The 25,139-nt window shown below is 41.7% G+C and overlaps 1 protein-coding gene across 2 annotated transcripts in view; it reads right to left on the reverse strand.

The window, feature by feature from the left end:
* Window positions 1-315: 315 nt before the first annotated feature.
* LOC102432141 (cytochrome P450 3A12-like) overlaps window positions 316-25,139 on the reverse strand; it is a 41,669-nt gene continuing 16,845 nt past the window's right edge. The window contains exons 8-13 of one of the 2 annotated variants that reach the window (XM_006081052.3): window positions 17,608-17,735; window positions 15,620-15,686; window positions 11,011-11,171; window positions 7,935-8,161; window positions 4,129-4,291; window positions 415-867 (exon numbers count right to left, since the gene is read on the reverse strand). In XM_006081052.3, coding sequence (XP_006081114.1) covers window positions 772-867; window positions 4,129-4,291; window positions 7,935-8,161; window positions 11,011-11,171; window positions 15,620-15,686; window positions 17,608-17,735 — 842 coding nt within the window. In that variant the 3' untranslated portion in view covers window positions 415-771. Of the gene's footprint in view, window positions 868-4,128; window positions 4,292-7,934; window positions 8,162-11,010; window positions 11,172-15,619; window positions 15,687-17,607; window positions 17,736-25,139 lie in introns of both variants that reach the window. The other variant, XM_023761174.1, reaches the window with a different exon arrangement.

The raw sequence follows: 25,139 nt of genomic DNA on the forward strand, positions 1-25,139 counted from the left end.
GGGCATGTGCCCTGATTGACAATGGAACCGTGAACCTCCTGGTTCATAGGTCAATGTTCAACCACTGAGCCATGCTGGCCACGCAGCCTGGCTTTCATTATCCATAATACATTTACTTATTCGATCAATCTTCCTTTATGTAGCCAAACTTTGTGCCATCCCTCTCCACTCACGTATCTTAATATATCAAATTGGAGTTTCAAAAAAGGTCCCATCCAAACAGGGTTCGTGATGGTTAAAACATTTAGTAGCTGGCTCCCACTAATTTGGTTCTATAGATTCCTCCTCCTGTGCATGAAAGTATTAGGTAATCTATTGTGAAAATATGTTTATTGAGTTGCTCAATATAACATACAATACAAAATATTCAAAATAAAGTGTGATATTAATGTCTCTACTGCCATTACCAAATAATTCTTGTTTTCATTAATGTTTATTGATAAAATTATAGAGAAATTTGTATTCTTGATTAGTGTTAAGGAACAGCAGACAGTACCAAGTGGGAATGGATGGAGCCAGTATTATAAGAACCCAATAAACTGGGTCTACATATTTGGCACTTTTAGTCACATCCCTTATATTACACAATATATAATACTCTGTATAGACACTGAGAAAGCTAAATGAATGTACAGAATTGCTAGTCATTCATCAAGTGCAATAGGTTAAGTTCATCTTCATTTTGGGGTTTTATTCACAGAGTACATAGAGATCTCTGGGATCGAGGGATACAACTTCCTTGAAGAACAATGTGTAAGTCCTTAAGGAATGTCAGGCTCCATTTATAGTCCCATCTCTCAACTCCGCCATTAGAACAATGGGTTTTTGTGGTCGAGTAAGTCCTTGAGACTCTATTTTCAGAGGGATCTGCAAATGTTAAACAGCATATGAGAACCATTTCATGAAACACTGTTAACAACAGAAGCAAGTAGATGAGATACATTAAGCACAATAAAGCTTTACAAACATATAAAAATTACTTTTAGCATAATATATCTTTACTTCTTTATACTTATTTAGTAAGCTGTCTCATCCTGGTCAGTTAAAGCATTCGTGAATACATTCATTCAAGAAAAAAATATATAAAGGGTGTCCCAAAATTCATGCAAGAAGTAATTTTGATAGAAAACATGGGTTTATAATTAAAAATTATAAATTTTTATTGATTCATAAAGTATACAGTGTAGGGTTATGTATGGAATAGCACATTGGGTAAATGGCCTTCACGGCTTTTCTGGCACATATGCAAAGCCGTGGTCTTCACTGGTCTTCACTGTCCCTGCTCCTAGGCCATAACTAGTACTTGGTAATACTTATCAAATTGAAGGGATTGAAATCAAAGGACAACAGATATTAGAATCTGATTCAATAAACCAAGTAAAATTGGGCTTTTATTTTTTGTTGTTGTTGTTGTTAATGCTCATGCAAAATTCAAATCTTGCGTGAATTTTGGGACACCCTTTATATAGCACCTAATCTATACCAGGCCAAAGACAAAACTATGTTTGCTTAGTTTTATTTACTGCACACCCCCCACTGGGGATGTGCCCGCAACCAAGGTACATGCCCTTGACCAGAATTGAACCTGGGACCCTTGAGTCCCCAGGCCGACGCTCTATCCACTGAGCCAAACCAGTTAGGACTGTTTTAAATTTTAAATAAAAAGGATGTGTTTTAAAAATTTAAACCAGATTCTTAGGCATTATGGGAAAATATTTGGAAAAGCCAGGTAGAGTTCATTTCGTGCATGTTGAAACTTGCAAATTAATCCTGAGTACATTTTACATGTTTTAATTGTATGGACCAGCCTCAACTTCTAAAGCCCAGCCACCTCTACCAGTGGAAACCTTCCAGTTTCATGATGGAAGAAGGTCTTTGTGAAGCATTGTGCCTGTTTTCTAACACCTCCTAGATCCCAAGTGTAGTGTAAATAGTGAACTTCTGAAAACCTATACATTCCTTTGACTAATTTTTTAGCTCAATTTTCACCCAGTCACTTCTTCAGTATTGGGGGAGCCTCCAACACAGTAACCTTCTGATCTCAGTTCACTGAAGGGCAAGAAAACTGTCATGGAGAGTGAGAAGCACCAGCAATAGAAGACTGGAAGTTTTCAGGGAGTGTCTGCCCCACCCCAGGTGTGTCAGAGACCCATTTCCTCTCAGGGCTGAGTCCCTCATGTATATATACTTACAGGACTCCTTACACAGCTGCCTAAAGCCACAAATAAGTTGAAAACTATCTCTATCCTCCTCTTCCCTGAAAAAGCTGACTTAAGGAAAGGAGCTGCATAATAAACACACGATTCCTAGAAATAAGCCTTATTATAGAGCCTTGCTTGATATGAATCAATGGCAACTATTCTGCATGTTCTTCAGAGAAGAGATTCCATATCTACCTATTAATGTAAAACCTTCCTATTTTGTAATTTCACTTCAAGGCATATATATATAATGCACATTGTTAAATTTTTTCAAATTAAATTGATTAAAATTTGTATCCAAGAGCTCCAAATCAACTGCAAATCACTCTTTAAGCATTTCCTGCATGACTACAAGGCACCTTTGGGAATTTATGAAAAGAATAAAATGAGGTGCTAGAATTAAAGACATTCTTATATACATAAAGAACCAAACTGGATAATTTAATGAAAAAGTAGTAGGTTAGGTGGTACAAGTGAAGATACCAGCCTGCAGTAACAATAACATGGCAGAAGAAAATGGGCTCTGGACTAGATGGGGAAGACTTCTGGAGGGGTTTTGGGAATTAACTCGGACTTGAAGGATGAGAGGAGAATGAGAAAAACATCATCGAGTGCTTATTAGATGTAAAAGGAGCCTAGTTTGATCGCAGAAGGGCTCCCAGAAGCCAGGATGGCCCTGGAAATCAGGCAGAAATACTTTCATCAGTGATTTTCAACCTTGACGGCACATGAGAATCAAAGGGGGAGCTTTTAAAGCCACAAAAGATAAATTATTTTAGTATCTGAGATGACTTAGGCATCAAGATTTTTCATAACTCTCCACTTATTTTGTTGTACAGCCAGTGGTTGAGAACCACAACTAACACAAGAACTTCTGTTAGTTCTAGTGGAAAAGAACAGTGTTTGAAAGTCATGATTCAGTTATCACTATACTTCAGGACTGTGCACAGCACTTCCCTTCCTTCCAGTGGACTTGAAACTAAATTTAAACTTTTCTCAAAGGACTGTACATCATCATGTCACACTAACTACATAGACTCTAGATGGCCTTTATAGTTGGATATTTATAAAAACACAGGCTTAGCACTCCAGACTAACGGGATCTTAAAGGTCACAGATGATTCCAAATAGAACCTCTAGCTTAGAGAATAAATTATTAAACAACTAGAGGCCCGGTGCACAAAATTCGTGCACAGGGGTGTGTGTGTGTGTCCCTCAGCCCAGCCTGCAACCTCTCCAATCTGGGACATCCCTCTCACAATCCAGGATTGCTGGCTCCTAACCACTCACTTGCCTGCCTGCCTGATTGCCCCTAACTGCTTCTGCCTACCAGCCTGATTACCCCCTAACCACTCCCCTGCCAGCCTGATCAACACCTAACTGCTCCCCTGCCAGCCCGATCGCCCCTAACTGCCCTCCCCTGCTAGCCTGGTCACCTCTAACTGTCCTCCCCTGCAGGCCCGATCACCCCTAACAGCCCTCCCTTGTAGGCAGGGTCGCCCCTAACTGTACTCCCCTGCAGGCCTGGTTGCCCCCAACTGCCCTCCCCTGCTGGCCTGGTCACCCCTAACTGCCCTCCCTTGTCAGCCTGGTCGCCCCTAACTGCTCTCCCCTGCTGGCCTGATTGCCCACAACTGCCCTCCCCTGCCAGCAATCTGTGGCGCCCAACTTGGGTCCACATGGGGGCAGCCATCTTTGACCACATGGGGGTGGCCATCTTGTGTGTTGGAGTGATGGTCAATTTGCATATCACTCTTTTATTAGATAGGATAAGTGAGCACATTCATACATACACATGCATATAGTTTGTGTGTATGTATGTATATATACATACACACACACACATACACACACACACACATCAGTTTTTACAAATTTCCCAATAAAGCATTATTTTGGCAGAGTGGTAACATGTTAAGTATCTGACCTGTGTTTCTTTGCAAGGTTTGAAGGAGAAGTTCTGCAGAACTCTGACGACAGCAAGTTTCATGTTCATGATAGCAAACCTCATGCCAATGCAGTTTCGGGGTCCACTTCCAAAGGGCATGTATGTGTAAGGATTTATACTGCCCTGGTTCTTCTTACTGAACCTGGTTCCACAACAGTAGATTAAAACAATTAATAAAACATATACACCACAAGAACTACATGTTTGGGGTTCTAGTATATAGGATACTCCAGTGGGCTAGTCAGTGAGATCCTGCTCTGGTTATTTTGCTGTGAGAAATATAAGCTAGAGATCATTTCCACTCCCCTTACTCTTTAGGAGCTTTCAGTTTCATTGAATAAAAAAGATGAATGCTGTTTAAAAGAAAATTTATTTTTAAACATTAAATTACATTCAGGATGTTGAAATGTTCACACTCTAAAGGCAAGAAGGAAATGAAGGAAAAGGAGGTTTCTCCCTCCATCAAACTCATGCTTGTCACATGCTCATGGAGGAAGGAAGCAGGAATAATACTTCCTATTAGTTATATTTTCTTTCCCTTCCCTTCTTTCCCCTCCCCTCCTCTGAACTCTCCCTTTCTGTCCCTCTCTCTCTCTCTCATTGAATAGCTTAAATCAAATGACTTACATTGGCATATGATGCTCCTCTACTCTCGTATGATCACTGGTTTCCTTATGTATCTGTTTCACTAGGCCAGTGGTCAGCAAACTCATTAGTCAACAGAGCCAAATATCAACAGTACAACATTTGAAATTTCTTTTGAGAGCCAAATTTTTTAAACTTAAACGATATAGGTAGGTACATTGTTATTAACTTAATTAGGGTATTCCTAAGCTGGCCTTTGCTAAAAACGTCCTCAATCTGATTGAGGTGTGTTCGCTGAGGTCGACCCCTTCTAACTCTCCCATCCACACTCATCTTGTATACTTGTTTCATCTATCTCCTTTCATTCATCCTCTCTATATGTCCAAACCATCTCAACATACCTTTCTCAATCCTCGACACTACATCTTCTTTCACTCCACAACGTTCCCTAAGATTAACTTAATAAACTTTACTTAAAGTTTTTTTAAAATATATTTTATTGATTTTTTTACAGAGAGGAAGGGAGAGGGACAGAGGGTTAGAAACATCGATGAGAGAGAAACATTGATCAGCTGCCTCCCGCACGCTCCCCACTGGGTATGTGCCTGCAACCAAGGTACATGCCCTTGACCGGAATCGAACCTGGGACCTTGAGTCCGCAGGCCGATGCTCTATCCACTGAGCCAAACCAGTCAGGGCACTTTACTTAAAGTTTTAAGTCAACTTCGCACTGTACATGAGTGCCCGCACGTGGTATTTTGTGGAAGAGCCACACTCAAGGGGCCAAAGAGCCACATGTGGCTCACAAGCCACGGTTTGCCAACCACTGCACTAGGCTATAAATTCTCTGAAGGGTAGATCTATGCTTTATTCAAATTTGACTCCTCAATGTTTTATTATTTTAAGGATAAATATGTATTTTGGAAAAGTGATCATGGCATTGTGGTTATATATTTTTAAGGGTTCTTATATTTGGGGGAACATTGAAAATATTTATAGATGCTGTGCCTTAAGATAATGTGGAAATTAGGAGGGGGGTATCGATGGCATATGGATGGGGCAGTGGACATGGGTTGATTGCTGTAAGGCAGGTGATGAACACATAGAGATGCATTGTAAGTATTTTATAGACATGTATATAGGAAATGTTTCTATATATGTTAAATACACATATACTTTTGTATATTTTTTAAAACATGGATTTTTCACTACCTGGCCCACTATCTGACACATGGTCAGCACTTACTCTTTGATGACTGAATGAAGCAAAGTACAAGATGACCAACAGATATGTGAAAAAATGCTCACCACCACTAACTATAAGGGAAATGCAAATAAAAATTACAATGAGATACCAGCTCACTTGTTAGGACAAGAAATAAATATTGTAGAGGATGTGGAAAGAGAAAGCTCTCATACACTGCTGGTGCAAATATAAACTGGTGTAGCCACTATGGAAAACTGTATGGAGGTTCCACACAAAAATTAAAAAAAAGAGTTACCATAAGACCCAGCAATCTCTCTTCTGGATATATACGTGAAATTTTTGTAATTTGAACACACTTATTCATAAAGATACACATACCCCTGTATTCATTAACATATTATTTATAATAGTCAAGACATGAAAACAAAACAAGTGTTCTACAACAGATCATTGGATAAAGAAGATATGGTACATATATACAATGGAATAATGCTCAGCCATAAAAAGATGAATTATTGCCAATTGTAACAACATGGATGGATCTTGAATGTATTATGTTAAGTGAAATAAATTAAACAGAAAAGGATAAGAACCACATGATTTCAGTCATACGTGGGATATAAAACAAAAAGCAACAAATAAACAAAAAATAAAATCATAGATACACACAACAGAATGGTGGTTACCAGAGGGGAAGAAAGGTATGAAGAAGATGAAGAGGGTACAGGAGATCAAATACAAGGTGACTGGAGAAGTCTAGACTTTGATAGTAATCACATAATAAAGTCTACAGAGGTTGTATTATAAAGTTGTACAACTGAAATTATTATAATATTAATCAGTGTTACCCCAATAAATAGAATTAAAAATGAAGTACAGAAAAGGTCTCCGATTTCATGTTCATGAAGCTACAAGGAGGGAAACTGCTGAGCTTGGAGAAACCACAGAGGCCCCCTGTTCCAGAAAACAGAGGACTTGGCCAACTAACTTTCTTCAAAAGTACTGTGTGTAGACACTATGCTAGAATAAGGACACCATGGCAAATGAGACAAGGTCCATGCCATTAGGGATCGTATAGTTGTGTTAATAAAAGTCTAAGGTAGTGCCCTCAATAGTTCTTTCCAATTTTGCTCACCAATACACTAAATGGGAAGCATCAGCTCTTTCCAGAGTCCAAGCTGTGCCCAAAGCCAGACTTGGCTCTGAATTCCCAGAAGAACATGCTCACCACCCCTAAAGAGGAGGGTCTTAGAATGTCTAGAGAGCAGATGACTTCCCTTTGGAAGAGTCACCAAATACTGAGAGTAGGAGGAATCTGGCCCAGGACTGCAACCAAAGACAGACCAGGGAACCTGTGTTCACCTCTATCCTTAAGGGACTGCTTAAACTATCAGGAGTGAGGACCTCTCAGGTTGTCAGCCTGCACTCTCCCAATTATGCTAAAGGAACAGCAGCCAATGTTTTTAAAAAATAGAATGTGGGAACATTGGTGGTAAATTCACAGATTAAAGAGAACAACACAGAAAAACGTAAAGAAAAAAAAGCCTATATTTCTAAAATCATTAGTGATTAAGTAAATTATGGCATATGTATACAATCACAGACAGATAAATATATACCTATATAAGGTGGTGTTTTATACATAGGATGTAGTTTATGGTTTACTGTTAAATAAAGTAGTATAAAATATAATTATTCTAATTTTTAAAAGTCTATATATGCATAGAAAATGTCAATAATGACATACATCACATTATTAATGAGACCTATATTAAGGTATTTGGACTATAGACAAATACAACTTTCTTTTATCTAATCTAGAGATTGTAAAATAATAATCACTCTTGTAATAAGAAAAACAAACTTCTAAAAATAAATAGGTATGCATACAAATGATTGTACAACCACACGTTCATCATCTATACTAAAAGACATCAGAACATGTCCAACCAGCTTGGATGAGGGTGGGTTCCCTTTCCCAGGGGTCCAGTACCTTTCAGGACGGAACTCCTCAGGCTCTGGCCAGTATGTAGAGTCTCGGTGAAGAATAAAACTTGGCACCATCACCACTGTCCCTTTGGGAATGAACACCCCATTGATTTCCACATCCTTCTTACAGACCCGCTCAAGTCTACCAGCAATTGGGTATAATCTGAGGTTTTCATTCATCACCATGTCAAGATACTCCATCTGTGCCAGGGCATCATAGGTGGGAGTTGCCTGAGAAGAAAGAAACAGATTTTGATAAACTGAGATTTGAGATCAACTTTCAACTCAGTCTTTGTCATTTTATAGAAATGTTAGGCGCTCCAAAGAATAACTTATTTGAGTAAAAGACCTTAGGATTTACAGACATTTTAATATCATGTCCTTTGGCCTGCTCAATGGCCCATTGAGATGTGTGGAGTAGTTATAACTATGGGAGACGTTGGGGACAATACCCTAAACAGGACCGAAGTCCCTCACCTTACCATACAGTGATTTTTTTTAATCTCATGTGACTAATAGACTATGGCCCCTACTCTTAAATGAAATATGCTAAGGTCACTCTTCGTTTTCAAAAGAGAGGCCGCACTTCTGCAGCAAGGAAAGAGAATGTTTAAAAAAGCAAAATCCCAACTTGACATAAAGTTTTTTAGTTGAAAAATCCTATATTTTTATATACATATATTTTTTATTGATTTCAAAAAGGAAGGGAGAGGGAGAGAGAGATAGAAACATCAATGATGAGAGAGAATCATTGATTGGCTGCCTCCTGCACACCCCTACTGCGGATCGAGCCCACAACCCGGGCATGTACCCTTGACTGGAATTGAACCCAGGACCCTTCAGTCTACAGGCTGACACTCTATCCACTGAGCCAAACCAGCTAGGGCCAACCCTTTAGATTTTATATAGGATTTGGAGAGAAAAACTATATAATGTAGAGGTTATAAATAACTTGACGAGAAACAGGTTTCTTTCTAAACCAAATTGGGTACATGAAGAGTATGATGGGATGCTAGCTACCAGCCACACAATTTCATTCTAGCAGAAGTTATAAAGAGGTGGAACCCCACTCAGCCTCATGCTGCCTTGCTGGAACAGTCTCCTAGTTGTTCAGGGTTTGACTGTAAGCTGTGAAGATCTCATACAAGCCTCTCCAGCCCCAGAGGCCAGTCTCTTCATACCACAAAGAGTTCCAGTTTTGTCAGATATCTGAAAACAGTGTGGGCAATATGTGGGTATCACTTGGTGTTATATTGAAGAGGCAATACTGTAGAGGTTAAGGCTTCTTCACCACTAGCTATATGACTAGTGTATGAAAATTATTTCACCTCTCTGTTTTCTGATATGTTACATGGAGATATTTAGAGTTGACACTTCATAGAGTTGTTTAGCAGAGATATCACTGCTCACCTAATATCCATGTGGTCTCCAAATCTCCCAGGCCACTTAAAGCTAGGGGAAACCAGCTTTGAGAATGGGCTGTGAGCTGAGGTGATGTATGTTAATTGGAAGTCAAAACACTTGAAAATCCAGGGAGCAACACTCTACTTCTTTATTCCCCAACCAAGATGAAGGCTTTATGTTCCAGAAAGTGCAGCTACAAGAAAGTGGGGCCTTGCCCTAGCCGGTTTGGCTCAGTGGATAGAGCATCAGCCTGCGGACTGAAAGATCCTGGGTTCAATTCCGGTCAAGGGCACATGCCCAGGTTGCAGGCTTGATTCCCAGTAGGGGGCATGCAGGAGGCAGCCAATCAATGATTCTCTCTCATCATTGATGTTTCTATCTCTCTCTCCCTCTCCCTTCCACCTGAGATCAATAAAAATATTTTTAAGAAAAAGAGAAAGTGGGGCCTTTTAGCTTATATTTTTGAGTAACTATGTGGAGCAGAGACTCCCATTCCTACCCTCCTCTAACAATCCATGTTTTATATATAAATATGAGAAGTAAACTTTTGCTATGTAAAGCCATTTAGATTTCAGGACCAATCTGTTACCAAGGCATAACCTAACCTATCCTGGTTAATACAGAATTTGTTAAGATTAAATTCATTTATAAATACAAGGTATTTAGAATAGACATATATAGTAAGGAGCAAATGTTTAGTTATAGTGTTGTAATTATTACTAAAAAAAAAAAAGCAGAACACAGTGATTTAGCTAGTCTCTGCCTCTTAGTGACCTTTCCATCTTATTGCTATCAAAAGAATACCAATGTGAGTTTTCCATGAGAAGAAAGATAATCTCTAATTACATAGGTTCTAAAATATTTTCCTTATATCTGAAAGACCTATGACTCAGAAAGGTCATATGACCTGTCCAAAACCATAGTCTGGACTCAAATGTCTATCTTCTATTCCCTACCCTACGCTCTTTCCTGTATGTCAGGCTTCTTCTAGTCTGGAATGTTTACCCAGGGTGGTATATTACACTATTTGGGCCTGTTCTCCGCCACTGTGTGTGTCCGTGCCCTTAGTCATCTAACTTTGTGCCGTCCTATTTTGATGCTGAGGTTGGCCATGGTGCATGCTTTAAATCAATGGAATGTTGGCTAAGTGTGATGCAAGCAGAGTTCTGAAAGGCACCCATATGATTGGGCTTATTGGTCTTTCCCTCTTCCATTGCCTGAAAAGAACATACCCAGGCTTCTTGTCTGGAGTATGGGAGATATGTGGATCCTGTGTGGAGATGATTCACCCAGCCTCTTAGCCAAGGCCAGCCTAGATCAGCCAAGAGCCAGACTAAAGCAAGTCCAGTCCATATCAACACAGATAATTATCCAGACACTTGAGCAATCAATGTTTATTGTTAATTGCCACTGAGGGTTTTTTTTTTCCATTTGACATTATTGTGATAACAGATAACTGCTATGCCAGGAAAAGCACTTTGTCCAAGATCTTATAATCTGTGAAAAGTACACATTACCTATATTTCTTTGTTTTCATCACTTTACATCCTTCCTAAATAGCATAGATAAAGAACTGATGCTTATGCTCTTTGCAAAAATTATCCTACAAAATGGTAAGGAGGCATTCTTATTAAGGTTTCACTTCCTCCCTCCCTCTGCAGGTATCATCCACTTACCTTATTGGGAAATGTTACGTCGATCTCCTCTTGCAGTTTTTGCTGCACATCAGGGTGAATGGCCATAAGATACATAAAGAAGGAAAGAGAAGTGCTAGTGGTTTCATAGCCAGCAAAAATAAAAATAATAGATTGGGCAACAAGCTCCAGATCGGTCATAGCTAAAAGGAAAAGAAAGGTCAATGTAAATCATCAGTTTGGATTATGAAAAATCCATATGAAACGCCAAACTGCTAGAAGAAAAAAATGGAAATTCAGATCAAACTAGGGGGAGTTGTACTCTGATGTGTATACTGCAGATCCAGAAAAAGGCAAAAAAAAGTCTTAATCCAGTTTTTCCAAAGGTCTACACCAGTGGTTGGCAAACTCATTAGTCAACAGAGCCAAATATCAACAGTACTTCTTCAAAACAGACTCACCCAGGCCGAAAACCGACTTCTGCGCATGGGCCACAAAGTTTCAATCACACTGTACTCGCACCCGCACGTGGTATTTTGTGGAAGAGCCACACTCAAGGGGCCAAAGAGCCGCATGTGGCTCGCGAGCCGCAGTTTGCCGACCAGGGGTCTACACTATTCTTGGTCACCTGCCCCTGAATACATCACTCTCATCACTATCTCAGCTGTGTAATTTCACAGGATGTTATTGGAGAATCTTAAAAGTAGTTTAACTACAAGTAATATGGGATAGCATTCTCCCCCAGGAAAATTTTAAATTATTCTTAAAAATTTTGAGACGGTTTACAATACTGAAGTTTATGTAAAGAAAAATTAAAGGATCTTTCTTCTAAACATGTTTCCAGGAACTTAAAAGAACAGTAATTGGCCACAGATAAACTCTTCTACTCAAGGTATTGTCTATGGACCAGCAGCATCAGCAGTATCTGGGAGTTTATTAGAAATGCAGAATATCGAAGATGGCAGTAGCAGGAGCTTCCTTCAGCCAGGAGGAATGGAGAGCTGTGGCTCTCCACTGCTGGGCCAGATGGTGGTGTTTCAGAGAAAGAAATGGAAGCACAGAGTCCTGCCAATGCTCAGACTCCCAAAACTCGCATCCTGTTGCCTGTGGAGTATAGCCAAGGAGCATATTATCTGTAAACCAAGAGTTATTGCTATAGAACCACCGTTTCCCTCTGTGACTGATCCCCAGGTTGGACGCTTGGAGGGAACCCCATGGAGGTCAGGGGTCACCATTACAGTGAGGGAAAACAAACCCCACCTCCAAGCAGCAAGGCTGTACTGTTTTATAAAAGCCCTGGAGGTCAAATCTGGATCACAGAGGTAAAAAATCGTGTGATTCAGTGCTATCTTCTGGAAAATAGTAGAAAGACCTCTTCAGAGGAAGTTGTTATAAGCCATTAATATCAACAGATATAAATGTGTAGGCAAAGGAGAACAGCAAATACCACGAATAACTATGGAAACGAGGATGATTGAAAGAAAATGAAAAATCCCCAAAAAGCAAGTTGGAACACATGGAAATATGTGATGTAAATGATAGAGATTTCATGATTGCAGTTCTGAAAATACTCAACAAAATGCAAGAAAATGCAGACAGGCAATTCAATGCACTCAGAAAACAAATGAATGAACAAAATGAGTACGTTACCAAAGAGATTGAAAGTTTTAAAAAGAACCAATAAGAAATCCTGGAAATGAAGCATGCATAGAAAACAGAGCCAAGGAGATGGAGGAAAGAATTATGCCAGCAGAAAAAGCAATGTTAGAATAATGGGCATTCCAGAAGAGGAAGAAAGGGAGAAGGGAAGGAAGAGTCTATTCAAACTAATAGTGGCCTCCTTTTTTATTTTCTGCTGAGAGAATAAGCATGGTTAAGATCTAATCTATTTGTGTGGGAATGGATTAGGGCCTTTTGATACTTAGAGCACTGAAATAAACATGCTAATTCCCACAAAGTTATAATTCACAACTGAAAACAAGAAAGGTCTACCGACCCCATGATATCCAAAATTTAGAGCTGTGCTGCCCAACAGGTAGCCATTAGCTACATGTGCTTATTTACATTTTAATTAATTAAAATTAAATATAAGATTCAGTTTTCAGTTGCACTGCTTACATGTCAAATGTGTAATAGCCACATGTGCCTAGTGGTAACTCTATTGATATAGAATATGTTCTCTTTCATCACAGAAGGTTGTATTAGACTAGATAGATAGGGAGAAAGAAAGACATGTATACATAGATATGGATATATTTATAGTGCTGTGCTGGAGTCATCTCATCCCTGTTCTTTAGAACCAATTATTAAATATTCAGAAATTTTGTGAGATGGTTGTCAAGCCATTAGTAGTTTGAAATTAACTATGATGGAAGTATTTATATCATAGGAATAAAGGATAATACTTGGATTTTTCTTTTTTGAGAGAAAATATGTTTACATCACTAATTATGGGTGAATATAGAAATATTTATGTTTATGAGACCTCTGTAAATATATTTGATGTTCTTAGCTTTATCCACTGAGACAATCTAGAAGTAAGGAAACCCTAGGAGAAATGAGCACTCCTAGATCTGATTTTGGTTTCTAAGTACCATTTCTCACTAAGATAAACCAGAATTCCTTGGTGAAATGGCTGGCTCCAGGGCTGATCAGGGGAAATAGAGAGAAATTTGGAACGCCTTGCATCAGAAAGCAAGGAAGTACTCAGAAAATGATAGGTGAAAAAGATACAGGACACTCTCTATACTCTAATGGTGGACATATCTATATCTATATATATATATATATATAAAAGCCTAAGTGACTGAATTACCAAACGACCGATCGCTATGATGCTCACTGACCACCAGGGGGCAAACGCTCAATGCAGGAGCTGCCCCCTGGTGGTCAGTGCACTCCCACAGTGGGAGCGCACCGTCCCAGTGGCCCACCAGCCCAGCAGCAGCCACTCACTCCCTCAGTAGTCCTGCAGGTCCAATCTTCGGAGAACGGGCCAGGCACTGACGGACCAGTGCTGCCAGCATGATCCCAGCTGCGCTGCCGGCCTCCTGGAAGTCGGCCTTGGGCATGTCAATGGGACGGATCCAGATCCCAGGCCATGGGTGGCCCACCACCCACCTAGAGGGCCAATCACGTCCTACCCCCCCACCCCCCTTGGGACGGGTGCCAGACACAGGGCTCACAGCTGGTGAGCACCACTGCAGTGGCACGAGCCTCTCCTGATTGGAACTGACTGGGCGCAAGCCCGCAGCAGGCGCAGCGGGGCCGGGATGAGCAGGAGCGGGATGAGCGGGAGCGGCAGGTGGCATTGGACTGCAGGTATCAGCCCAATCCCTTCAGGCCACCCCGAGGGACCCCACCCATGCATGAATTCGTCAGTGGGGTGTGAGAGGCAGCTGCCGCCCCGAGCGCCCCTCAGGAGCAGGGGAAGGTGGAGAAGCCCTGAGGGGCAATCAGGGCCAGCAGCCGCCCCTCGCAGCCACCCCTGGCACCCGCTGACAGTGCTGGCCTCACTCACACCTGCAGCTGGCGCTGGCCCCAATTGCTCCATGCCATCAGTGGGTGCAAGTGGGGCCAGCACTGGCAGCAGGTGCAAGCACCCAGCAGGACCACGGCACATGGGAGCAAAGAATTTTCACTAACCACCAGAGGCTTGCCCTGATGACAGCGACCAGCGCCCCGCCTTGGTCTGGTGCCCCCGCTCACCTGCTCAACCATCCCACCACAGCCAATGCCTGCCACGTTCCCCACTCTGCCGCCTGCTGCCGACGCCCACCATGTTCTGTGCACCCCCCCTGGTAGTCAGCACACGTCATAGCAACCAGTTGTTTGGTTGTTCCACCGTTCGGTCTATTTGTATCTTAGGGTTTTATATATACAGTATATATCGATTAAAACCCATAGAACGTACAACACCAAGTGTGAATCCTAATTTAAACTATGCACTTTGGTGATAATCGTGCCAATGTAGATTCACTGACTGTAACAAATGGTACACTGCTGTTAGGGATTCAGATAGTCAGGGAGGCTGAATATAGGTGAGGGGAGAAGGTTATGGGAAATATCTGTTCCTTTCACACAATTTTGCTGTAAACATAAAACTGCTCTAAAAAGTAAAGTATATTGAAAAAATAAAAATAAAGAAAATAGGACCCCAGAGCCTTCTGAAAGGGCTCCACTGGACAAACCTGAGAGAATTTGACCATCAAACAAGTAAATAAAAAACAAAACTTTATACTAGATTAAGCTAGTGAACACAATTTAACCAAGGGTTCCAAGTGAAGGTCACCAATACTGGGGCAATGTGCTTCCTAAAGTGATGCATTCTTAATGCAAATTTCCATGTAGCTGGATGAGGCCAGAGAATAGACATTGGAAACAAGCTCCCAGAGATTCTGATGTAGGTGATCCACAGACCACTGACTGACCTCAGGGCATAAAATTCTTATTTATGGTGCCCTTCAAGCTTTGAATAAAGCTGTGCCCACATGTGTGTAGAAAGTGCCTCTGGCTACCTTTATTCTGAGCATGTGTCTTTTTCAATTTGATAGAAATTCACGTCTGCATGAAAATCTTCATATACATTTTCAGAACCACCACTACCTCTGAGCCTCCCCATCACTGGCCCTCTGAAGTAGACCTTGTTTACCTTTATGGGAGTCTGTTTCTTTGGAATTCTGAGAGTTAATCATCAGCTGAAGAAAATCCACTCGGTGCTGGAAGCAGAAGGAGAAATTTCAATGACAAAGAGTCAACTTGTGAAACCAGAAATAAATCAGGAGTGCAGTACTAACTTTCTTTCCTGTTAATATGGCCACTTCATTTCTTTTTTTAATTTTATTTTTCTATTACAGTTTACATTCAATATTATTTTGTATTAATTTCAAGCATATAGCATAGTGGTTAGATAATCATATACTTTGCAAGGTGTTCCCCCCAATATTTCCAGTACCCATCTGTCACCATAGAGAATTATTACTATACTAGAGGCCCAGTGCACGAATTCGTGCATGGGTGGGGTCCCTCGAGGTGGCCTGCGGGGATCAGGCTGAAACCCACAGTCAACGCCACCTGCCGTGCCTGCTCATCCCAGCCCCGCTGCGCCTGCCACGGGCTTGCACCCAGTCAGTCCCAGTTGGGAGAGGCTCGCACTGCCGCAGCGGCACTCGCCAGCCATGAGCCCTGCATCTGGCGCCCATCCTGAGTGGGGTGGAGGGGGCCGGGACACAATAGGCCCTCCGGGCAGGCGGTGGAATGCCCTTTCCAGCCCAGGATCTGGATCCATCCTGCTGACATTCGTGCCAGTTGTTGGGAGCCACCTGGCAGCCACTTTTATATTGTTTCTTCCTTGCAAAACATCTAGGAAGGGAAAGTGGCCACAGTGCCCGAGGCCAACTTCTGATCATGCCAGCAGTGCTATCAGTGCCAGCAGGTCCGTCGGTGCCTGGCCCATTCTCTGGAGATTGGACCTGCAGGACTACTGAGGGAGGGAGTGGCTGCCACTGGGCTGGTGGGAGGCCCGGACGGTTTGGTCAGCTGAGCGGCACTCCCGCTGTGGAAGCACACTGACCACCAGGAGGACAGCTCCTGCGTTTAGCGTCTGCCTCCTGGTGGTCAGTGTGTGTCATAGCGACCAGTCGTTCGATCGGTCGGTCACTTAGACTTTTATATAGAGAGATTATTGGCTACATTCACTATACTGTTATCAGTGAAGTCATCCAGCTACAAATCTTGGAGAACAGAATGTTTCCCTGAGAGAAATTCAGCCATCATGTCCAATGGCTTTTTGGTCCTCATTTTCTCTGCTCTTTGGCTTCTCTCACTTTTGAACAGTTTCCTGGCCAAAGAGTTGCCTGCTTCCCTCTTGTCATACCTGGTTGCTCAGAAAAAAGTCCCTGACTTCAATACTTTTTTCTCCAGTCTTAATCCTTAATGAAAGGCCACATAACTGAATCCCCTGACATTTTCAGTTCATCAGATGCTTTTCTGGGAGCAGCTTCAAATACTCCACCATCCCAGAACTCTCCACAACATTCAGTGCAATTCTGGGGTACCCAGCCCTATCCCCATGGCCTGCAGACATTCTTGTGCTGGCCTCCAGGCCCATGAAGGCAAAGCTGGGTTAGCCATCTTGCAACCTCAATGCCCAGAGAAGACTACTGCCCTCTCCAATCTCTGAGCAGGCTTCAGTTTAACATAGAGCAATCCCCCAGGGGCCTGATGGGAACTTCCACTGCAGAATGTGTAAAATAAGAGGCTTGGAATTGATGAGTGCCAATTTAAAACCTGGGGAAGTATAATACCAGGAAAATAATTTTTAAACAGTATTTTTTTATACTTTGAAAATTTATTAAAAGGAAGTGGAAAACTTTTCATATCAATAATATTCATGCAGTGATATACTGACCATTGTGCCTATTATTATATTACATTTTAGACAATGTCTCTCTGACTCATCTTTTATTTCCTTTCCTAACCTCCACCTTCTTCATTCCCCATAAAATGTTAGAACTTTCCTCCTGTAAACCTACAGTCCTTTATCTATCTGAAAAAAGAAGAAGTGCACAAATCATATGTATCCAGCTCAATAAATTATCAAAGCGTGAACACACTCATGTAACCACCACCAGATTTTACCTTTTGTTTATCTTGGAGGCGATTTTCTTTCATTCTTTTTACAGATTTTTTGAAAAAATCAGTCACACTTCTTGGAAACAGAGTAATATTAAATGCTTCAAAAACTGGGCCAAGGAATGGGAAGAGTGCTGCAAGAAAAAAGAAAGCACAATGAAAATACGAAATGTACCGGGAGCAATTATAATTTTCTCTACCAATGAGGAGAGTAAAAGACACCAGGCTTCTCAACCAGGAGCCAGTCCCTCTATGCCCTTTGCTCAGACTTCCAAGCCCGTGGCTGCGCAAGGGCAAGTCCACACATATGGGCCATCACTATAGCAGTGAGATCATGGCCCCTTCCCCATCTTTGGATGAATAAAAAAACAGGATTACATCCTTGAACAGCTTTGCCTTTATCTATTAACTGGACTTTCTTTGAATAAACCAGAGCAGAGTCTGATACTTTAAGTAATTGCACTGTTCAAGAAATAGTAGTCAGATGCACATGCATGAACACAGTAGAGCACTAGACACTAAAATGTAAACAATGATTGCATGTGAGAGTTTAATTATAGGTGAGTCTTGTTTCTTGTCTTTTAGAATAATTCTGAGAATTGTATAAGAACTGTGTATTGTTGGAGAAAAAGGAACCCTCGTGCACTGGGGTGGGAATGCAGACTGGTGTAGCCGCTGTGGAAAATAGTATGGAGTTTCCTCAAAAAATTAAAAATGGAACTCCCATTTGACCCAGTAACCCCACTTCTAGGAATATGTCCCAAGGAAACAGAAAAACCAATCAGAAAGGATATATGCACCCCTATATTCATAGCAGCACAATTTACAATAGCTAAAATTTGGAAACAGCTTAAGTGCCCATCAGCAGATGAGTGGCTTAAAAAACTGTGGTACATCTACACAATGGAATACTACACCGCTATAAAAAAGAAGGAACTTTTACCATTTGCAAAGCATGGATGGAACTGGAGAGCATTATGCTAAGCTAAATAAGCCAGTCAGAGAAAGATAAATATCACATGATCTCACTCATATGTGGGATATAATGATCAACATAAACTGATGAATAAAAATAGTTCCAGAGACAAATGGCAGAGGAGGGGTGGGGGGTTAGAGACCAACTAAAGGACTTGTATGCATGCATATTAGCATAACCAATGGACACAGACACTGGGGCGGTGTGGGCTTGCCCTCGAGGGTGGGAGTGGCAGGGGCAGGGTCAATCAGGGGAAAAAGGAGACATATGCAATACTTTAAACAATTAAAAAAAGAACTGTGCATTGTATAATAATATTCATATTTACCAAAATATATATTGTAAAAGAATTCATAGACACGATAGAAATAATATAGATTATGTCTTTCAACCATAATGGGATGAAATTAGAAATCAATAATAAAGAAAAATGGGAAATTCACTACTATGTGGAAATTAAAAAATACTCTCCTAAATAACCCATGTGTCCTACAAGAAATCAGAAGGGCAATTAGGAAATACTTTAAATAAAAATGAAGAGAAAGCACACCAAAATTTATGGGTGTAGCAAAAGCAGCACTCAGAGAGAAATTTATGACTATAAATGTCTACATTAAAAAGAACAAAGATCTCAAATCAATAACCAAACTTTCCTCCTTAACACAATGGGAAGAAAGAGCAAACAAAACCAAAAGAAGGAGGAAACATATAATACATATGAGGGAAGAAATTAATAAAATGATGAATAAAAACAACAGAGAAGATCAATGAAATCAAAAGACAATAATTTTAAGACATTTAAATAAATTAACCAAGACAAAAGAAGATTCAAACTACTAGCATCGGAAATGGAAAATGGGAGATTACTACTGACATTAAAAAATAAAAAACTTTAAAGTAGTAGTATGAACAACTGTATGCCAATAAACTAGATAACTTAGATGAAATGGGCAATTTTCTAGAAAGACACAACTATAGAAACTGACTCAAAAATAAATAATCTGAATAAACCTATAACAAGAAAGAGATCAAATTATTAATCAAGAGACTACCCACATGCCCAGACAGCATGACTCAGTGGTTGAACCCAGAGGTCATGGTTCAATCCCTGGTCAAGGCACATGCCCAGGTTGCAGGCTCAATCCCTAGTGGGGGATGTACAGGAGGCAGCCGATCAATGATTCTCTCTCATCATTGATGTTTCTATATCGCTCTCCCTGTCCCTTCCTCTCTGAAATCAATAAAAATATTTTTTTAAAGAAACTACCAACAAAGAAAAGCTCAGGTCCAGATGACTTAAGTGATGAATACTACCAAATATTTAAAGAACACCAACTTTTCACAAACTAGAAAAGGAGGGAACACTTCCAAACTTATTGCACAAGGCCAGTATTACCCGGATACTAAAACCAGACAAAGATATCACAGGGAAAGAAAGCTACAGACCAATATATCTTATGAACATGGATGCACTAATCCTTAACAAAATATAGGGTGTCCCAAAATTCACGCAAGATTTGCAATTGAATTGAATTGCAAATCTTGTGTGAATTTTGGGACACCCTATACTAGCCAAACTCAATTCAGAAGTACATAAAAGGAATTATATACCATAAATTCTGGGGGTTAGCCCAGAAATGTGAGGTTTTGTAATAAAACTATACCAACAGAATAAAAAACACAAACCATATGATCATCTCAATAGATGCAACAAAAGCATTTGACAGAATGCAACACCTTTTTTGTGATAGAAACACTCAACACCTTAAGAATAGAGGGGAATTTCCTCACCCATTAAAGCAGCGGTTCTCAACCTGTGGGTTGCGACCCCTTTGGGGGGCCAATGACCCTTTCACAGGGGTCGCCTAAGACCATCCTGCATATCAGATATTTACATTACGATTCATAACAGTAGCAACATTACAGTTATGAAGTAGCAACGAAAATAATTTTATGGTTGGGTCACACATGAGGAACTGTATTTAAAGGGCCAGAAGGTTGAGAACCACTGCATTAAAGGGAATCTATGAAAAATCCATAGCTAACACCATACTTAATAGTGAAAGCCTAGAGAAATGTCTATTCAGGTTAAGGCCAACTGAATTTTGAGAAGTGTTCTAAGTTTATTAATTTGAGAAAAACAGGTTTTTAAAATAGTTCTGGGACAACTGGGTAGGCATATGCAAAAAAATGAAGTTGGACTCATACATTATCCTATCTAATAAAGAAGAAATATGCAAATTGACCATCACTCCAACACACAAGATGGCCGCCCCCATGTGGCCACAAGATGGCCAGCAGGGGAGAGCAGTTGTGGGCAATCAGGCCGGCAGGGGAGGGCAGTTGTGGGCAATCAGGCCAGCAGGGGAGGGCAGTTGGGAGGGACCAGGCCTGAAAGGGAGGGCAGTTGGGCCGTCCGCCCTGCAGAGGAGGGCAGTTGGGGGGGACCAGCCCTACAGGGGAGGGCAGTTGGGGGGGACCAGGCCTGCAGGGGAGGGCAGTTGGGGGGAACCAGACCTGCAGGGGAGGGCAGTTAGGGGCGACCAGGCTAGCAGGGGAGGGCAGTTAGGGGTGACCAGGCCAGCAGGGGAGGGCAGTTGGGGGCAACCAGCCAGCAGGGGAGGGCAGTTAGGGGCAAGGAGGCTGGCAAGGGAGGGCAGTTAGGGGTGACCGGGCCAGCATGGGAGGGCAGTTGGGGGCAACCAGGCCTGCATGGGAGGGCAGTTGGGGGCAACCAGGCTTGCAGGGGAGGACAGTTATGGGCAATCGGGCTGGCAGGGGAGAGCAGTTAGGCGTCGATCAGGCTGGCAGGGGAGTAGTTAGGGGGTGATCAGGCTGGCAAGCAGAAGCGGTCAGGGGCAATCAGGCAGGCAGGCAGGCGAGCAGTTGGGAGCCAGCAGTCCTGGATTGTGGGAGGGATGTGCAGTGGGATCGGGCCTAAACAGGCAGTCGCACATCCCTTGAGGGGACCCAGATTGGAGAGGTTGCAGGCTGGGCTGAGGGACACACACACACCCCATGCACAAATTTCATGCACCGGGCCTCTAGTACCATATATTAAAACAAAATAAAAATGGATCAAAAAACTAAACATAAAAGTTAAAACTTTATACTCTTAGAAGAAAATTAAGGGGTAACTATTTATGACATATTTGGCAATGGATCTTAGACATGACATCAAAAGCAGACAATAAAAGATAAAAGACCTAAATTGTAGGTAATCAAAATAAAAATTTTATGCTTCAAAGAACTCTATCAAGAAAAAGAAAAGACCCCTATAGAATGGGAGAAAAATTCTCAATTCATATATCTGATAAGGAATTTTTACCTAGAATATATAAAGAATTCTTACAACTCAACAAGAAAAACATCTCAAATGTAAATGGGCAAAGGATTTGAATAAAAAATTATCTAAAGAAGATACCGCCCTAGCTGGTTTGGCTCAGTGGATAGAGTGTTGGTCTGCAGACTGAAGGGTCCTGGGTTCTATTTCAGTCAAGGGCACATGTCCAGGTTGTAGGTTCAATCCCCAGTAGGGGGCAAGCAGGAGGCAACTGATCAATGATTCTCTCTCATCATTGATGTTTCTATCTCTCCCTCTCCCTTCCTCTCTGAAATCAATTTTTTAAAAAGATACAAAGATGCAACAAAAATATCAAAAGTTGCTCAACATCATTAGTCATTAGAGAAATGCAAATAAAAACCACAATGAGATACCACTTCATATCCACCTCAATGGCCATAATACAAAAGATAGAAAAATGTCAACCAAATGTTAGTGAGGATGTGGAGAAATTGGAACCTTCATACATTACTGATGGGAATGTAAAATGGTGTCACTACTGTAGAATAAAGTTTAGCAGTTCATTAATAATGTGAACAGGGGTTAATTATAGGGTTTAACAATTCCACCCCTGCGTAGAAGTAAAACCAAAAGAAACACCAAAAAAATGAATCAGGTAGTCACATACACACAGTTATTCACAATAGCCAGAAGGTAGAAACAACCCAAATGTCCATCAACTGATGAATGAATAAACATAATTACAATGTCCATGCAATGGAATATTATTGAGCCATAATAAAATAAAAAGTGCTGATATATGCTACCATATGGATGAACCTTGAAAACATTATACTAAATTTTAAAAGCCAACCACAAAAGCCCACATATGTGATTCTATTTATATGAAGTGTTCAGCACAGGCAAATCTATAGAGACAGAAATAGATTAGAGGTTGCTTTTGGCTAAGGGGAGTGGGATGTTAAAGTCAAAAATACCATAGCTCAGCCAGAATTAATGGAGTGGGGTCCTGTGACCAAAAAGGTTGCTGGTTCAATTCCCAGTCAGGGCACATGCCTGGGTCGCAAGTTCAATCCTGGGGTGGGCACATACAGAAGGCAACCGATGGATGTTTCCTCACATCAATGTTTGTTCTCTCTCTCTCTCTCTCTCTCTCTCTCTCTCTCTCTGTCTCTCTCTTCCTCCCTCCCTCCCTCCCTCCCTCCCTCTCTCCCTCTCTCCCTCTTCTTAATTGGGTTGCGGGAAACGAGTGGTGCAGATTAATAAAAATACCATAGGGGGAGTGGGGAGAAACCAAGATGGCGGCATAGGTAAACACCGGAAATTGCTGGAAACGTGTAAACTCGGGCCGATTGTAACTGCGTATTACCAAATATTTCATTTCAATCGAACCCATACTTCAAAAGATATAGGCATTTTAACGCGCCATCTTATATTTTGGCGGGAAATTCACCCGCAACCCAAGTGTTAAGCATATGCTCTGGTGGAGATTAATAAAAATACCATAGGGGGAGTGGGGAGAAACCAAGATGGCGGCATAGGTAAACACCGGAAATTGCTGCCTCCCACAACAACTTCAAAAATACAACGAAAAGACAAAACGGACATCATCCAGAACTACAGGAAGGCTGGCTGAGTGGAAATTCTACAACTAGAAGGAAAGAGAAAAGCACAATGAGACTCAGAGGAGCTGCGGAAGTAAAGTGCAGAGGTACGGACACTCGAGCGCGCGGAAAGAAGCTGGTACCTGAGGACCTGGCTTTCTTTTTGAATCGGGAGGGAGTCACAAGCTCCCAACTGCTCTGAACTCCAGTTCCGGGAAGTCTCTGGGGACCCAGGCCTCATACAGGGAGAAACTGGACTGTCTGGCAGTGGGCAGAACTCGGAACTTGAGGGCAGCTTTCCCTCAGAGGTGCTTGCAGCAATTACCGGGACACTGAGACACAGAGCCCCTTAGGACAGGGCTGAGGATCAGCCATAGCTGCTTGCTCCGCCCTGTTGATTCCCTGAGACCGCACCCCACCCAGGCTGCGGCAGAGGATTTTGCATATGAATGCCCTGTGGCCCTTTGCAATCTGAAAATTACCTAACAAATTGCAGCTGGGCCAGACAAACCCAGAACTTCCAAGAGAAGGCCCAAGGCCCCACAGCAGCATTGCTTCACAGCTGGGCCTCATCTGGGCACCTCCAAACCCCAAAAAAGGAAGGGGAATCTGCAGATCTCTTTGTAGCTCCTGCTGGGTAGCCTCAGGCAGAGGCTAAATTAGCACCTCCTTAGATCCAAGAGCCAGTGTACCCAGTGGTCAGAGTGGGACCATCCAATTACAACTTCTCAGATCCATAAGGGACATACTCAGGGGGCAGACTCAGTGAGCACCAAAGCCCCACTGAAGAAAGTCTTGCCCCAGAGGGGTGTCTTCAACACAGAAGTTCTCCCACTACAGACACAGCTGATTCTCATGCCAATTGGCCTGGAGGTCAATTCCTCCCAGTGATACCTACAACAATCAAGGCTTAATTACAACAAGACTGTGCACAAAGCCCACAAGGGGGTGCACCAAGAGTGTCCACCTCAGGTAATTGGGGAAGCTGAGCCACTGGGGCCTATAGGTCATCTAGCACAGAAAGCCACTCTATCAACACAGGGAAGCAGCCAAAATGCGGAGACAAAGAAACAGGTCACAAATGACAGAAATGGAGGAAAGCAAATGTCTGGATATAGAGTTCAAAACCACGGTTATAAGGTTTTTCAAGAATTTTCTGGAAACCGCCGACAAATTTAGTAAAACCCTCAACAAGACAGTTGAGACCGCCGATAAATGTAGCGAGATCCTCAAGAAATCTAGTGAGACCATCGAGGGTATGAAAAAGGACCAACTAGAAATTAAGCATACATTGACTGAAATAAAGGATATTGTGCAGAGTTCTAACAGCAGACTAGAGGATCGCAAGAATCAAGCCAAAGATTTGAAATACGAAGAAGCAAAAAACACCCAACCGGAAAAGCAAAATGAAAAAAGAATCCAAAAATATGAAGATAGTGTAAGGAGCCTCTGGGACAGCTTCAAGCGTACCAACATTCGAATTATAGGGGTGCCAGAAGAAGAGAGAGAGCAAGATATTGAAAACCTATTTGAAGAAATAATGACAGAAAACTTCCCCTACATGGTAAAAGAAATAGACTTACAGTTCAGGAAGCGCAGAGACCCCAAACAAAGGAATCTTAAGAGACACACCAGACACATCATAATTAAAATG

This window comes from Myotis lucifugus, unplaced genomic scaffold (genome assembly GCF_000147115.1).
Source record: "Myotis lucifugus unplaced genomic scaffold, Myoluc2.0 scaffold_0, whole genome shotgun sequence".
NCBI classification, from domain to species: Eukaryota; Metazoa; Chordata; class Mammalia; order Chiroptera; family Vespertilionidae; genus Myotis; species Myotis lucifugus.